General features: G+C 58.0%; 6 protein-coding genes across 7 annotated transcripts; 2 read left to right on the top strand and 4 right to left on the bottom strand.

Moving 5' to 3' along the window:
- Positions 1-43: 43 nt before the first annotated feature.
- On the bottom strand, positions 44-1472 carry SPBC21B10.07_0 (putative glycosidase; the record flags this gene model as incomplete). The annotated part of the gene is made up of 11 exons (XM_062769736.1): positions 44-312; positions 349-375; positions 417-541; positions 680-792; positions 828-888; positions 928-939; positions 980-1005; positions 1046-1063; positions 1105-1142; positions 1196-1419; positions 1450-1472. The coding sequence occupies 11 exons, from the start codon at positions 1470-1472 to the stop codon at positions 44-46; spliced, it is 936 nt and encodes a 311-aa protein (XP_062625720.1).
- A 611-nt stretch (positions 1473-2083) lies between these two features.
- On the bottom strand, positions 2084-4968 carry LOC62_02G003207 (uncharacterized protein). 2 transcript variants are annotated; one of them, XM_062769734.1, is made up of 6 exons: positions 4173-4968; positions 4000-4130; positions 3768-3954; positions 2527-3729; positions 2389-2486; positions 2084-2338 (listed from the first exon to the last, which is right to left on the bottom strand). In XM_062769734.1, exons 1-6 carry the CDS (start codon positions 4653-4655, stop codon positions 2197-2199), a joined length of 2244 nt encoding a protein of 747 aa, XP_062625718.1. In that variant the 5' UTR covers positions 4656-4968; the 3' UTR covers positions 2084-2196. The 2 variants fall into 2 exon arrangements, with proteins under 2 accessions (XP_062625718.1, XP_062625719.1); XM_062769735.1 differs by having other exon boundaries at positions 2617-3729.
- Positions 4969-5430: 462 nt separating this feature from the next.
- On the bottom strand, positions 5431-7626 carry LOC62_02G003206 (uncharacterized protein). Its single transcript, XM_062769733.1, has 7 exons — positions 7102-7626; positions 6990-7061; positions 6197-6952; positions 6094-6156; positions 6029-6051; positions 5902-5985; positions 5431-5843 (listed from the first exon to the last, which is right to left on the bottom strand). Exons 1-7 carry the CDS (start codon positions 7360-7362, stop codon positions 5546-5548), a joined length of 1557 nt encoding a protein of 518 aa, XP_062625717.1. The 5' UTR covers positions 7363-7626; the 3' UTR covers positions 5431-5545.
- A 208-nt stretch (positions 7627-7834) lies between these two features.
- On the bottom strand, positions 7835-8766 carry gmf1 (Actin-depolymerizing factor gmf1). The gene is made up of 6 exons (XM_062769732.1): positions 8641-8766; positions 8501-8588; positions 8372-8449; positions 8268-8314; positions 8035-8238; positions 7835-7993 (listed from the first exon to the last, which is right to left on the bottom strand). Exons 1-6 carry the CDS (start codon positions 8641-8643, stop codon positions 7922-7924), a joined length of 492 nt encoding a protein of 163 aa, XP_062625716.1. The 5' UTR covers positions 8644-8766; the 3' UTR covers positions 7835-7921.
- A 581-nt stretch (positions 8767-9347) lies between these two features.
- SLC1 (putative 1-acyl-sn-glycerol-3-phosphate acyltransferase) lies at positions 9348-10744 on the top strand. Its single transcript, XM_062769731.1, has 5 exons — positions 9348-9641; positions 9680-9840; positions 9881-9978; positions 10017-10301; positions 10337-10744. The coding sequence occupies exons 1-5, from the start codon at positions 9453-9455 to the stop codon at positions 10660-10662; spliced, it is 1059 nt and encodes a 352-aa protein (XP_062625715.1). The 5' UTR covers positions 9348-9452; the 3' UTR covers positions 10663-10744.
- Positions 10745-10940: 196 nt separating this feature from the next.
- Positions 10941-13627, top strand: AP1B1 (AP-1 complex subunit beta-1). The gene is made up of 9 exons (XM_062769730.1): positions 10941-11009; positions 11071-11207; positions 11270-11374; positions 11413-11658; positions 11697-12093; positions 12131-12510; positions 12552-12743; positions 12784-13139; positions 13185-13627. The coding sequence occupies exons 1-9, from the start codon at positions 10988-10990 to the stop codon at positions 13591-13593; spliced, it is 2244 nt and encodes a 747-aa protein (XP_062625714.1). The 5' UTR covers positions 10941-10987; the 3' UTR covers positions 13594-13627.
- The last annotated feature ends 111 nt before the right edge of the window (positions 13628-13738 follow it).

The raw sequence follows: 13738 nt of genomic DNA, 5'->3' as shown, positions 1-13738 counted from the left end.
TCGTTCCTGTGATGCAAAGTCATTTCTTGTCAAGGATCTACTTTTAGCTGATCAAAATGATGAAGGATACAAGAATGACAGCCGTCTTGGGTAGGGCCGTGTGCGTGCAGCTCGCGAGTGAGCGCAGGGGGCCTCTGCCGACAACCGGCCCTCCCGCTCCAGTCAAGTTGCGGTTGTCAAAGGCTTGCCCAACGACTGCGGGGTTGCCTCCCTGCTGGTATACCTTGATCGAGTTGATGATCATGACCGTGTTCTGGATGTTGGCCGGGTCGGCAATGTACGAGGCGCATGTTCCCGGGCAGTAGCTGAACTCTGTCTGTTAGTTGCTGCTAGCGGCCGTCGGCGTACGAGAGTAGGTATTGCCCGCCCAGTCGCCTGTAAAGTGTTAGTTGCCCTATCGTGGACGTCGCCCTCACCGCAGATATTGATGTTCAGTACCAGCACCTGCGGCTGGAAAAACTGGAACGGGTTGCAGTTCGAGGCGTCAAAGGTTCCAGCTGGCAGTCCCCATGCGGAAGGGGTTGGGAAACCTGTCGTGATGCTGAAGATGATCAGCATTGTCTTCTCGAACTCTTGCCACATACTCTGAGGGGATTGCTGCCCGCGTCCAGCTCCCTTGGCGTCAGCATCGCTCCGCACACGCATGAACGCACAGATTCGAATGCCACTACCATCCCACTGCATGGCGTAAACACCGCCACCGGCCGCATTAAAGTTGTGCCCGAACGAGGTGTCCGAGTCGGACACAATGCTGCATCCGACTCCCGACTTGGTCGAATCACAGTTTGTTTCCTTGTGGTCAGAACTGCCTGTGGGTGACGACTCACGAGTGCGTTGCCAGTGAAGACTCTGTTGGACGTGTTGATGGTGCACCCGGACGAAGTGTGGCTGTTGTCAGTTTGGTGGTGTCATCCCGGAGTCACGTACACAGACATCTGACTGCGCAGCATGTTAGCGCTCGTGGCGAGGTGGCACTTACTTTGCAGTCATATTCTGGGTCCCTTCCTTTGATCGGCGTCAGATTCACCTCGTTTAAAGCTCTTACGACAATGTCAATCTCCCCCTGGACGCCGTTAGCAGTGACATACCGCGACTTGGACTAACCGATTGAGGCCATGTGCCTAGGTTTCCGACCGTCCAGACTGTGTCGTGTCGTGTCAGTCGTTGTCGCTTGAGCTCGTGCTGGGCTACATACTCGCTGGCCAAACACCGCAGCCCCACGGCATGAGGGCCAGATCGAAGATGAAGAGGCCTCCCCCGAAGACCGCCTTGGAGCTAATGCGCACCGAGTTGCGCGGCTGTCCAGGCTGTATCGTGGTCCAGTGCTCGGTCTGGATGCCTGGTTGCCCCTCATTCGTCCAGAACGCCAGTCCGGTTTTGAACGCAGTTGGGCCGTCGACGTATGTAACAGCTGTGTTTCTTCAGTGCATGTGTGGTGGAACGACTCACAGCCATGGCTCGGGTCTGACCATTTGTTCGTTGTTAGCGCCTGCCCGCACACGAGTCTGCTAGCTGGTCGCCCACTCACCGGGCTGGTTGAAGAAGTTGAAGCTGACGCAAGTTAGGATACACCCCGTGCACGTCCTCTGGTGCTTGGACTCACTTGTTGAAGAAGGTTGCTCCCTGATAAACCACTTGGAGGCCCCAGCTGAGCTGGCGGCGCTCGGAAGCGGGCAGGCCGGCCAGTTCAAGCTGGGTCAAGTGGCCGGTAGCCCCGCTGACCAGAACGGAGCACAGCAGCCACAAGAGGAGCAGAAGCATGGTGATGACGAGTGGTACAAGGTGAGAAAGTCGATTGCAAACGTCTTGACCGAGCGAACGTTCAAGTCTGTGACGGTCAAAGGATGCAAGCAGAAGCAAGCGATCGCAGCTCTGTCAGACGTGAGGATTGCTACAGTAGGATTGTCGGTCACCCGAAGATGGTACATGCCTCGAGGCAGGGCCGGTCGCACCGATGGCCGCGTCGAGGCGGCGCCATGCCATTCTCGGTAGGAGGCGAGTGTGACGGATGGGTGACCCATGGAACCAGAGACAATGGGCATCTTTGTGTCACGGATGCTGTGCACAGATCCATTGGCGGCGTCTTCTAACTGCATATAAATATACATAACAATAATGGTATGGCATCATCTGCAATGTGCAACTTGGCGGTGACTAGGCACACTTGACACACTCCAGTCCCCTTCACTCCGTCCCTTACGCATCGCGACGCTTCCTGCTCTTTGGAGTTGGGCTCGCCTGCTCGCCCGGAGCAGTGCCACGGCCCAGTGGAGAGGGATCGTTGGACGGCGTAGAGTTTGCCGGCTTCTTGTCGAAAGCTCCAGTCTTGCGCAGCCACCTGTGGAAACGTTAGTATGGCGACACACAGCGCCGTGATATATCACTGACCTTTGGCGGACCTGGTGGTAGCTGCGAGTTGGCACACACTTGCTCACGAGGTCCCACTTTTCGCCGTGCTCCATGACCGCACGGGTGAGAAGCTCGTCCTGGATCAAGTCAGCATTACCACAAACCATTGCAACCTACCTCCTCCTTGGTCCACTTGAGATAAGGGGAGCGAACACGACGTGCGGGCATGGCACTGGACAGGTGCACATACTTCCCAAGACCCGGCACCGCGGCGCCAGTCGGGCTCTGGAAAGCATTCGACCCTTCGCCGCTGACAAAAGGATCATCTCCAGTTGAAGATGGGAACCCACGAGCAGGTGGTGTGTTGGAGGGGTGACTGCGGAGTGGCGTGTCCTTGGACGACCCTTCGAGCTTGATGGCCGGTCCCAGTGGTGTATCGCCACGGCTTTGGGATTGGTAGCCCTCCTGGTCTCCTTCCATCATGCCCTCGAATCGAGCAGCAGCGGCCAAAACACTCGAGGAGCCTTGAGCGACGTCTTGGCTCGCGAGGGCGAGCAGGTCTAGCGCAGACTCGTGACGGTCGTCGGTTGTTGACGAAGCGCGAGGAGCTGCCGACTCTTCCTCCAGTTGGCGACGGGGGACCCATTCGATGGTGGCAGGTGGCTGGCGCCTCTGCTTCTTGCTTGGGCTCTCAAAGATGTACTGGGTACCAGTGGTCGTGCGGGTGGCAGACATTGTTGCACTCGGCCCGTGCGAGGTGGAGGTGTCGCGCGACGGAGTCCCAGGCCTCGTGGCCAGCTCAGCTGCAAGTAGAAGATCGCTAAAGTTACCACCGGGAGTGGTCTGTGGCACCTGGGCTGCACCACGGCTACGCGACGGTGTAGTCGGCATCGAGCGCTTGGTCTGCTTGGGTCGGGCCGTAGATGGCGTGCCAGATGGCTGCGAGGATGATTGCTTCGACGTAGGATTCACGCGGCGCTCGCTGCTTGGAGAAAGGAGGCTCTCCAGGTCGGTAACTGGCGGCTCATCCTCCGCTCCCTTTACTCCACCATAACCCTCAGAATAACCGACGCCACCATCAGGCCCAACAACCCCGCGGCTCTTGAGCTCGCCCAACGTGAGCCGGCCAATGCTGCCGTCTTGAGGACGGAGGGAACGAACCCTGCGAGCAGCCAGTAGCAGGTGCTCTGCACGCGCGTCGCCCAGAGTGGTCCTAGCCTTGCCCGACTTTAAAGTAGGCGCGGCAGCCGTGGTCGGCTTCGTTGCAACCTGCGCCTGCTGGGGATCACCCTCGAGCGCGGATGTGTCAAGAATGACATGGGCTCGAAGATGACGAAGCTCGGTGACCAAAGACTCGATCTGCTGCTGAGTGTCGACCAGCTACGAGTCAGTCATGCTCTCGACAGGGCGACACTCACCCTCGGCGCCATGAGTCGATTACCCATTTCCAGACGCTTGTTCGCGGCTTCAAGCTCTTGATGGTATCCAACATCCAGATCCAGCAGTCGCTTGGGGCGGTTGCCAGCGGCAGCCTCCAGCTCACGGGTACGGATCAGAGCACGAGTTTCCGCTTCCCAGCTAGCCCGCTCCGCCATGAAGCGATCGCTACATTCGTCAGCCTCGTCACAAGACGCTCGCCGTCCCACTCACCGCTCAATGCTCATCAACTGCTCTGCCAGGCGAGACTGCTGCTGCAAGGCAGCGATAGTTTCCTGCTGAGCGTCGACTTGTTGGCGGAGGAAGGGCATTCCTGTGCCATAGGCGCTGAGAAGTGTCTGGCACTGCAAGTGTCAGCGACGTCAGCGGTGGAGATTATGACTCACCATCTTTGCGAGCTCATCTCGCTGGGCGCCTGCGTCCGAGCCCTCGGTGACTATTGTAGCCAGACGTGCCTGCATAGATTCGAGGTCGGTGTCTGACAAGGGTTGTTGGGCTCCCTTGTCCTCCTCATCTTCTTCTGGCATGTCGTCAAACGAGGCCCGGCCTTGAGAGTTGAATGCAGAGGCCAGGGTCTGGCGAGAAGCAATAGACGACGAGCGTCTCCTCTTGAGAGGCTCTGGCGAGGAAGACGGGTGATGGTGACTCATTTTGCCCTTTGTGATGCTCATGTCATCATGAGCCAACTTGACGGGACGGAGTGCTTCTGGGGCGTTGACAGCCTCCAACCTGCGAAGTTGCTGTGCCGTTCGCGGGGTCGGGAGGGAAGCGTAAGGCGTTTCTGGGGGAGGTGGTGTGACTGGTGATGAGAGGGTGGGCGTGAGGTTGATGTCACGAGGAGGGGTGGATGGATGATGGGTCGACGACATTGAGAGTTGAGGGATGCAATGTGAAGGCTTATGCGCAATGACCTCTTCCTCTCAGTCTCCCCCTCGAAAGTAACTGGGCCGAGAGGGGCGTCTCCAAGTGGGGCGTAGCCGTTTGTGCTACAAGCAGGCAGAGAGAGAGAGTCGCAAGAGGGGTGGTTGAATGCAGTAATGGCCAGTGTGGGATGATGAATGCGAAAGTGTGCAAGTGTCGAGAGTGAGCGTGTAGAAGTGAAGTGGAAGTGGGGGGATGGTTGATGACTATGAAGACACACAAATAGTAGAGGGGAGGAGTGGAAAGGGTGAGTGGGCGGCGGGCGGGGCTGGGGGGGAAGGGGGACGACGACAGCGGCGGGGGGCCAGGCTGGCTGGCTGGCGGGCGGGCGGGGGGGAAAGAGGTCAAAGTCAAAAGGAAGGCGCGGAGCCAGCCAACCAGCGCAAAGTTCTAGTCTCACAAAGTGACTTGTCAGGGCAAAAAAGCAAGGCAAGCCAGGCAGCCAGGCAGCCCCTTGACCCTTTGGCGCTTTTTTCTTCTTCCGTTTTCTGGCTTGCCCCGTTTTGCCACCCAAAAGACCCATCATCTTGTAATGGGTCGCCTAATTAATGTCTAGTACCGAATGCGGTAGCCTTTAGGGCGGGATATACTCCCGCTATTGCCCAGTTGTCCCTGGTGCAGGTGGGAGGGGGGAGGGGAGTGTGCGGCGTTGGGTGTGCCATGACAGCATGGCCCGAGCGGCCCAACCTTTACTTTACCCTGGCAATCTCATGTCTGACATGGCCATTCCATACACACTCGCATTACCTCAAAAGCTACCAGTTTCGGACAAAAGTCACTTTTACTTCTTAAAGTTACAACCAATCCCATTACAAGCAGTCCTCTTGGGGGCTGGAAATCACACGCCACTACTACTACCACCACCACCACCACCACCACCACCGGTGCCATTCATAGATGGTGGAGGTGGAAGTGCACCCGCAGTCACCATCGGTTGTGGCGCAAGCGGTGGCGGCGGCGGCGGTAACAAAGGCTGCCAGGACATGCTTGACACACTTCCCATAGTCCCACTCAGCCAATGAATGGGTGTCGATCCACGTTTCGGCTTGACAACATAACTTCCAGACTCCTTGGCCTTCTCAAGCTTGGCCGCCCGAGTCGCGCGGTTCTTCCGAGACCTCTCCACCACCTTGGACCTGTCCTCGTGTCAACAACGTCATACGCTCCCATCGTCGCGGGGTGTTGTTCACTTACACATAGTCTCGGTGACCAACAGGGCCCCCGTGAGAGCGGAATGCAAGGGCTTCTACAGCTGCCTCGAGGAACAATTGCTTTGGACTGCAAGATTGTCAGCATGCCTGCATACGGGCCTGTATCTTACGCAGTCGAGTTCATGGGATTGTGCTAGCACGTCAGCGGCGAACGAAGCAGGCAGCATTGACATACCACAAGAACATGCTTCAAGGTCAATAGCTCGGCTTCAGACACCTTGTACTTGTCCCTTGCAGCCTGCAAACTGGTCAGGTCTCGCACGGACAGTTTGACCCACCTTCTTGTTCATCCTCACGTCATGAATGGCAGAGACTGCCCTGGCCCTCCATGTGCTGGGCCAAAAGTCATGAACCACCTTGTTGCCCTTCTCATCCCACTCAAACTCGTCGCTGTCTGAATCATCTGGAGTCTTGGGCACCGACCACGTTGGCCGCTTGCGCTTCCTCCCAGCATACTCGGGCTCGCCTTGATCGTCGTCGCTCAGGTGCTGTGGGTTGGTAGCCGCATCAATTGCTTGCTGCAGCTGCGCCTCAAGCTGGGCTTTCCCTTCACTGTCCCACACCCGGCCACGGAGGAGAGAGATGTCGCGAGGCTTGGGCTCCAGACGGGAGACATAGCCTTGAGGGCCGGCGTCCGTGCCCACTTTCGCCGATCGCTCGCCATTTCGTCGCCCATTCACAACACCAATCACCTGCCTTAGCACGTTGCCATCCTTCACAGGCGGATGGAAGACGGCCTGTCCGAGCGCGTTTTGGCGATTGATACTAGCCTGTAGGCCTTGCTGGTACCGCTTCAGTCGCTCCGTGGCAAGGTGAATCTCCCGCTCTTGCCGGTAGACCGTATATTGAGCTTTTGACCAGTCCTTCCTTGCACCTCGAGGTCGATAGAAGTTGCCAGGAAGTGACCGAATGGAGTGTCGCTCCTTTGGTTTGTGCCAATCTGGTACCACTCGACTGACAGTAGCAGAGGTCGCCAGTGGGGCGCGATCGATGAGTGAGTCGTCGGCCGTGAGTCGGTGGTGAATGCACACTTCCTAAACGTCAGCTACTGCGGTTCACTGATATGCCCACTTCAAAGACTCGATCGTCCAACTGGGAGCGAAGGAAGCGATTTACGCCCGCCAGAGCAATATAGTCGCGTAGCTGGATCTGTTAGACCAGAGGCTAACGCAGGTCAACTCACCCCCAGGCCAGTGTCAAGAGCGAAACACCTGTTGAGCACATGGTCTGGTAGCTGCAGGAGGGGGCAATCGGTGCGTGACCACCACTGGGGGATATCCTTCCACTTGACCTCTTTGGCAAACAAGATGGGCCGCCCGGTCTTCTTGACATGAGGCTTTGTCTCAGAGTCGTCTGGGTGGTCATCGTCCTCGCCTAGCTCATCATTGTCGTCCGCATGATCGTCGACATGGTCGTGTGCAGACATCTGGGGGTCCATATCCATATCCCGTCACGGGTGTTGGTGGTGAGCTCCAGTGTGGGCGAGAGGGGCGAACCCGGGGGCGGGACGAGTGCCGGGAACCAGATTGTGGACGAAGGCCTTGTTGATGTTGGATGAAGGCTAGCAAGGTGTTGTCAAGGGCTGTGTGTGTGTACAGCTTGTGGTGGGTGGGAGCTCGCGCAGTGCAGTGTGAGACTGTTGTAAACTTGATTGTGGTGGGTGTTGAGACAGTGAGAAGGGAGTTGCTGGGACGAGCAGAGTTTGAATCCCAATCTGGGTAATGTGAACTAGCCACGGCGCCGCGGCTTGGAATGGCAACAGGCAACACGGGCAGGCAGGCAGCAGGCGGCGCGGGGTGAGCAACCTCCACCACTGCGATTAAGGGCAAACATGGCTGACACGAGGACTACGACATGCGGGGGTGGTGGCGTGGTGTGTCCGTGTCCTTGATGCAACAAGGCTCACCCGGAATCAATAACAGCCAAAGTCTATGCATCCATTCCACGACAACCACGAGTGCTCGAGTGCGCTCGAGTACGCGACAGCGACAGCCCAATATCCACTACGCCTGCAGGAGCTTCTCGTCGACGGCCTCCTTGGTGAGACCCTCGGCGCCATCGCGAACCTCGAGGACCTGAGCCATCAGCATCTTATCTGCGAGGTCCTAGCACAAACCTTTGCAACCTCGGCAACCTGCTGGAAGTAGCTCAACGCAGACGCATGCAGCGTCAGGAGCTCTACTGGCGAGCCAGAGGGCGACCTGCACGACAAGTCAGCAGCGCCAAGGTTGAGGCACGCGTCGGTCGACTTGCCAGTTGACCAGCAGAAGGGGGTAGGACACGCGTCCGTCCTTGTGGGTCTGTAGACGTCAGCTCGGGCCTAAAAGCTGGGAAACACTGTCCACTCACGAGCTCGTGGGACAGGAGAATGTAACGCGGAGCATTCTCGGGCAACTCTTGAGAAGGCGTCAGCTTTGGGTCCTGTGCAAGCTCGCTCCAACACGCCCACTCACCCTCTGCGATCTCCTCAATGCTCTGGTCCTCAAACTCCTCATCGACGGCCATTGACAGAGTGGCCTTGACAATCTTGACTAAGTGGGGTCAGTGACTAACTAGCTCCTAGCCTGTGCTATTTGACTGACCCGAGATTGCTGCGTTGCCTTTGCTCTTGGAGAAGCGGAACTCTTTGAGCGCGTCCTTTACGGTTGCGGGGATGTCGACTGTGCGAGACTGGCGGGCTGGGGTTAGTAGGTGTAGTGAGGTGTTGGGGGCTGGTACTGACCATTGTTTTGCTAGGTTGCTGAGGAAGATGCGGATGTGGATGTGACCAACAGTTGATATGAGACGGAGTGACGTCGTTGACTGGTTGTAGTTGGTGATGCGTTGTTGGCTGGAAAGGCGGCTGCAGACTGTGGGCGGCCGGCCGACTGGCCCCGCCGTATTGCCTGCCCCTACTTGATGGGCGGCTGGCTGGCTTGTTGGCTTGCTGGGCTTCACCCCTGGGTCTGTGCGCTCGAATGGATCGCGAGTGGGGTTGATGCACCACACGCCGATTTGACCCCGTCTGAAACCACACACGACCGTGGTGGGGCCCGTGACACTTGGGAGCGCGTAGCGGGCTGACTGCTCATGACGGTGGCTATCGATCGTAACCGGGAGGCGGCGAACGAGGCTTGAAGACTGCATGCAGCGCAGCCTGCAGCCAGCAGCACACGCACTGTCACGCCGCCGGCAGGTCTGCGGCCTTGTCCGTCCGTGCAAGCTGCTGACATCCCGGCCGGCCGTCGTTGCTGGCCCTGCTGCCCCAGCTGGGCGTTTGGTGTTAACAGCCCGGCCAAGACGGAGCCCGACGTGCCGAAGCCTGGCTGGTTAACTAGTTGGCCCCATGACGATACGGCAAAGCCAAGCCAAAGCAGACAGCCCCATGATGCATCAAGCCGCTAAAAGATCGCCATTGTGCCTTTTAGATTTCCTTTCACTTTCCACAATCACTCATCTCACTCTCTTCTGCACTCTCCCTTTGCACTCATCTCACTCCCCCCCTTCCTTTCCCTTCCCCACCCTCTACTCTCCTTCACTCCACCCCCAGCCCCCATGCCACTCTCCTGGGTTCTCAAGCCCATTGCGATCGCATCAGCGGTCGCTTTCGGTGCTCTTGGCGTCCTCTCAAGACGCTACCAACGCGCCCGATTCTACTTCAACCTCACAATCTATGTCACGACGCTGGCCTCGGCGAGCTTCTGGGGTCTTCTCATCAGCATTATCGCTACCGCTGCTGGCCAGGTAGGCTATCTTCCTTTGTCATGTGCTGACATTTACAGCGGTACAACATCAACTACCTGGTTGCACGTTCATTCTATCACATCGCCCACCCTCTGATGGGCTTGCACTTTGACGTCGAGGGCCAGGAGCACCTCGATGGCCTCCTCACTGCTCGCGACGGCAAGCCCCAGAGCGCCGTCATTATTGGAAACCACCAAAGGTAGGCTGGCGCGCTTAGGGCAAAGGAGCTAACCGGGAAGCATGCTCGACATTCTCTACCTCGGCCGCATCTTCCCCAAGCGGACATCAATCATGGCTAAGAAGGAGCTCAAGATGACTCCTATTCTCGGCCAGTACAGTGAGTGAGATGCCTTGGACGCCTTACTAACATTGCAGTGACCCTTTCTGGTGCAGTGTTCATCGACCGCAAGAACCGCAAGGACGCGGTCAACACGGTTGAGCAGGCCGGCGCTACCATGAAGAAGAACGATGTCTCGATCTGGATCTTCCCTGAAGGAACACGCTCCTTGCACCCCGAACCTACAATGCTGCCCTTCAAGAAGGGTGCATTCCACCTCGCTGTGCAGGCGCAGATCCCTGTCGTCCCGGTCGTGTGTGAGAACTACCACCGGTTGTTCGACAGCAAGTCGCGTCTGGACGGCGGCCGTTTGAAGATTAAGAGTGGGTTGAGAGTGCATGTTCAGCGCTAACGACAGTTCTTCCTCCCATTTCCACCAAGGGCTTGACGGCTGACGATGTCCACGCTCTCGCCGAGTCTACTCAGAAGCTCATGCTCGAGACGCTCATTGAGATTTCTGCTCCTGCTCCCTCGCCAGCACCAAAGGCGCTTCGTGCCGCAGATTCGTCGACTGCCAAGACGACGTCAAGCCAGCTGATCGTTGACGGAGACAACAAGCTGCGCTCGCGCTCGGCTAGCGACACCCCGGCCACCTCGTCGATCGCCGCTTCGACTGAGTCTCTAACGACCGAGGATGAGATGGACGACGACGCCGTGCTCCTCAAGCGTCCCAAGGCTGAATAAATCAGCATTTATAGTGTACAGTGTGTGTAGGGTATGGGAGGGTGGTGGCCGCGTCGAGATCTAGATGCATGATGACACGAGATCTCGAGGACTTATGCACTCAAGCTTGTTGTGATGGTGAGGCAAGCAGTACTGGTCACTCGGCTTGTCGGAACCTGTATTGACGGGATCAAAATGGCATGTCTGTGCGTCAGCATTGCTGGAGGTGGACGACGCGTTGCGGGCTGCGGCGTCGTGCGTCGTCGGTTCTCTGTTGGTTCGACATCCTTATACACACCCTCACGGATCACGGTCCTCCTCGTCCTCCTATACACCACCCACAGTCATGGCCGTCGCTCCTAGGAAGGGTATGTTTCGCCTACTCGACCATGAAACGCTGGTTCTCTGCTAACAAACGCTCCACAACAGGCGAGAACTGGGAGTTGCGCCAGCAGCTCAACAGCGAGTACCGCGACAGGCGAGCAGATGCCATCAAGCGTGTCATTGCAAACCACACTATTGGAAAGGACTGCAGCGGTCTCTTCCCCGATGTCGTCAAGAACATGGTATGTGACAAGACGCGCGAGGAGGCGGCGCGCGCCGTTCATCGAGCTCACCCCCGGCGCAGCAAACAGACGACCTCGAGCAGAAGAAGCTCGTCTACCTCTACCTCATGAACTATGCCAAAACACAGCCAGAGCTTGTCATCCTCGCTGTCAACACCTTTGTCAAGGTACGCTATGGCCGCGGCTCCACGCTGACACGGGGCAGGATGCCGCCGACCCAAACCCCCTCATCCGCGCTCTCGCCATCCGCACCATGTCCATGTTGCGCGCCGAGAAGATTCTCAGCTACCTTGCGTCGCCGCTCTCCAAGTGCCTCAAGGATGAGAACCCTTACGTGCGCAAGACGGCTGCTCTTTGCGTTGCCAAGGTGTTCGACCTCAAGCCTGAGATGGCGATCGAGTACGGCTTTATTGACACCCTCCGCGACCTCATTGGCGACGGCAACCCAATGGTGAGCAAGACAAGCAGAGTGGCAACTAACGCGCTCAGGTCGTTGCCAACGCCGTGGCGGCTCTCTCAGATATCCACGAGGCTGCTCAGAACACGCCCGCCGAGACGGCCACGGCTGACGGCGAGGAAATCGAGCCTTCGGCCAGGCCTAGCAACCAGCTGTTCATCATCGACCAGGCCACGCTGACAAAGCTGCTGGTTGCTCTGAACGAGTGTTCCGAGTGGGGCCGTATCGCCATCCTGTCGGCTCTGGCCCGGTACCGCACAAACGACGTCGAGGAGAGCGAGCACATTTGCGAGCGCGTCATGCCTCAGTTCCAGCACGCGAACGCTGCTGTTGTCCTCGGTGCCGTCAAGGTCATCATGATTCACATCAAGAATGTCCACCGCGATGACTTGCTCAAGTCGCTCACCCGCAAGATGGCTCCCCCGCTGGGTAGGTACTTTATTGTGGCTGGACTAACACCTACCAGTGACTCTCATCTCGTCTGCCCCCGAGGTTCAGTGGGTCGCTCTCCGCAACATCAATCTGCTGTTGCAAAAGCGGCCCGACGTCCTCGCCAACGAAATGCGCGTCTTCTTCTGCAAGTACAACGACCCTCCTTACGTCAAGGTCGAGAAGCTTGACATCATGGTTCGCTTGACTACGCCGCGAAACGTCGACATTCTGCTCGGTGAACTCAAGGAGTACGCTTCCGAGGTCGACGTCGACTTTGTCAGGAAGGCTGTTCGTGCCATTGGACAGGCCGCTATCAAGATCGAGTCCGCCGCGGAGCGCTGCGTCGGTGTCTTGATGGAGCTTATCGAGACGCGCGTCAGCTACGTTGTTCAGGAGGCGGTGATTGTTATCAAGGTGAGCAACGGGGAATGAGGAGCATCCGCTAACAATCGCAGGATATCTTCAGGAAGTACCCCCACAGCTACGAAGGCATTATCCCCGCTCTTTGCGCCAACCTGGAAGAGTTGGACGAGCCAGAGGCTCGCGCCAGCCTGATCTGGATCATTGGCGAATACGCGGAGAAGATTGATAACGCCGACGAGCTCCTGAGCACTTTCCTGGAGGCCTTCAAGGAGGAGAGCTACCCCGTGGGTGTTGGTTATCTTTGACGTTTGCTGATTCTCGAAGGTTCAATTGCAAACTCTTACTGCCATTGTGAAGCTCTTCCTCAAGAAGCCAGATCAGTCTCAGGGTATTGTGCAGCGTGTTCTCCAGGCGGCCACCAAGGACAGTGACAACGCCGATGTTCGTGACCGTGCCTACATCTACTGGAGGCTGCTGTCATCCGACCCAGCGGCGGCCAAGGCGGTTGTGCTCGCGGTGCGCCCTCCAATCAGCCTGCCACAGACCACTGTCCCGCCCGCCATCCTCGAGGAGCTGGTCGCAGAGATCTCATCGCTGGCAAGCGTGTACCACAAGCCTGCGGCTACGTTCATCGGCAAGGGCCGATTAAGCGCCGAGGAGCTGGCGAAGCGCGCTTCAGAGTGAGTCCTCGCACCCTATGAGACGGATTGTTCTGACCCCCACAGGCCCGAGGAGGACACTGCTCGCGAGCGAGCCCTGCAGACTGTTGTTGCTGGCCAGCAGGCTGAGAATCTCCTCGACTTTGACGCCGACGAGCCCGAGGCCGCTGGACCTGGCAGCGACCTGTCTGGTCTTGGTGCGAGCGGCATCTCCTCGCAGACGATCGCATCGGTGGCCAAGTCGACCAACCCTCTGGATGAGCTAATGGACTTGTTCTCGACGGCAAGCATGGCGGCGCCTACGGCAGCACCAGCACCAGCTGTGTCAGGGCTTGGTGGTTTGGCCGGTTTCAGCACGTCGCCCCCACAAACAAGTCTTTCGCCGACACCGGCGGCCCCCGCGGCGCCCGCCGCAGCAGCGCCCAAAGCTGCGACTGTCACCGCAGCGGAAGACGACCTTCTTGGTTTGTTCTAGATAGACCTTATGACATGAGCAATGCAGTTGTGGTTTACGGCTGGTGGCAGTGGCGGTACAACCATGCTGCCTGCTTGCTGATCGTCGTCGGAAGGAATTGCGGATTGGCCCTTATCTCGTGTCGCAGTGTCTGTGTGCATTGCCC

This window comes from Vanrija pseudolonga, chromosome 2, assembly GCF_020906515.1.
Source record: "Vanrija pseudolonga chromosome 2, complete sequence".
NCBI lineage: Eukaryota > Fungi > Basidiomycota > Tremellomycetes > Trichosporonales > Trichosporonaceae > Vanrija > Vanrija pseudolonga.
The sequence above is the reverse complement of the archived record's forward strand: the minus strand, read 5'-3'. Positions and strand labels throughout refer to the sequence as shown.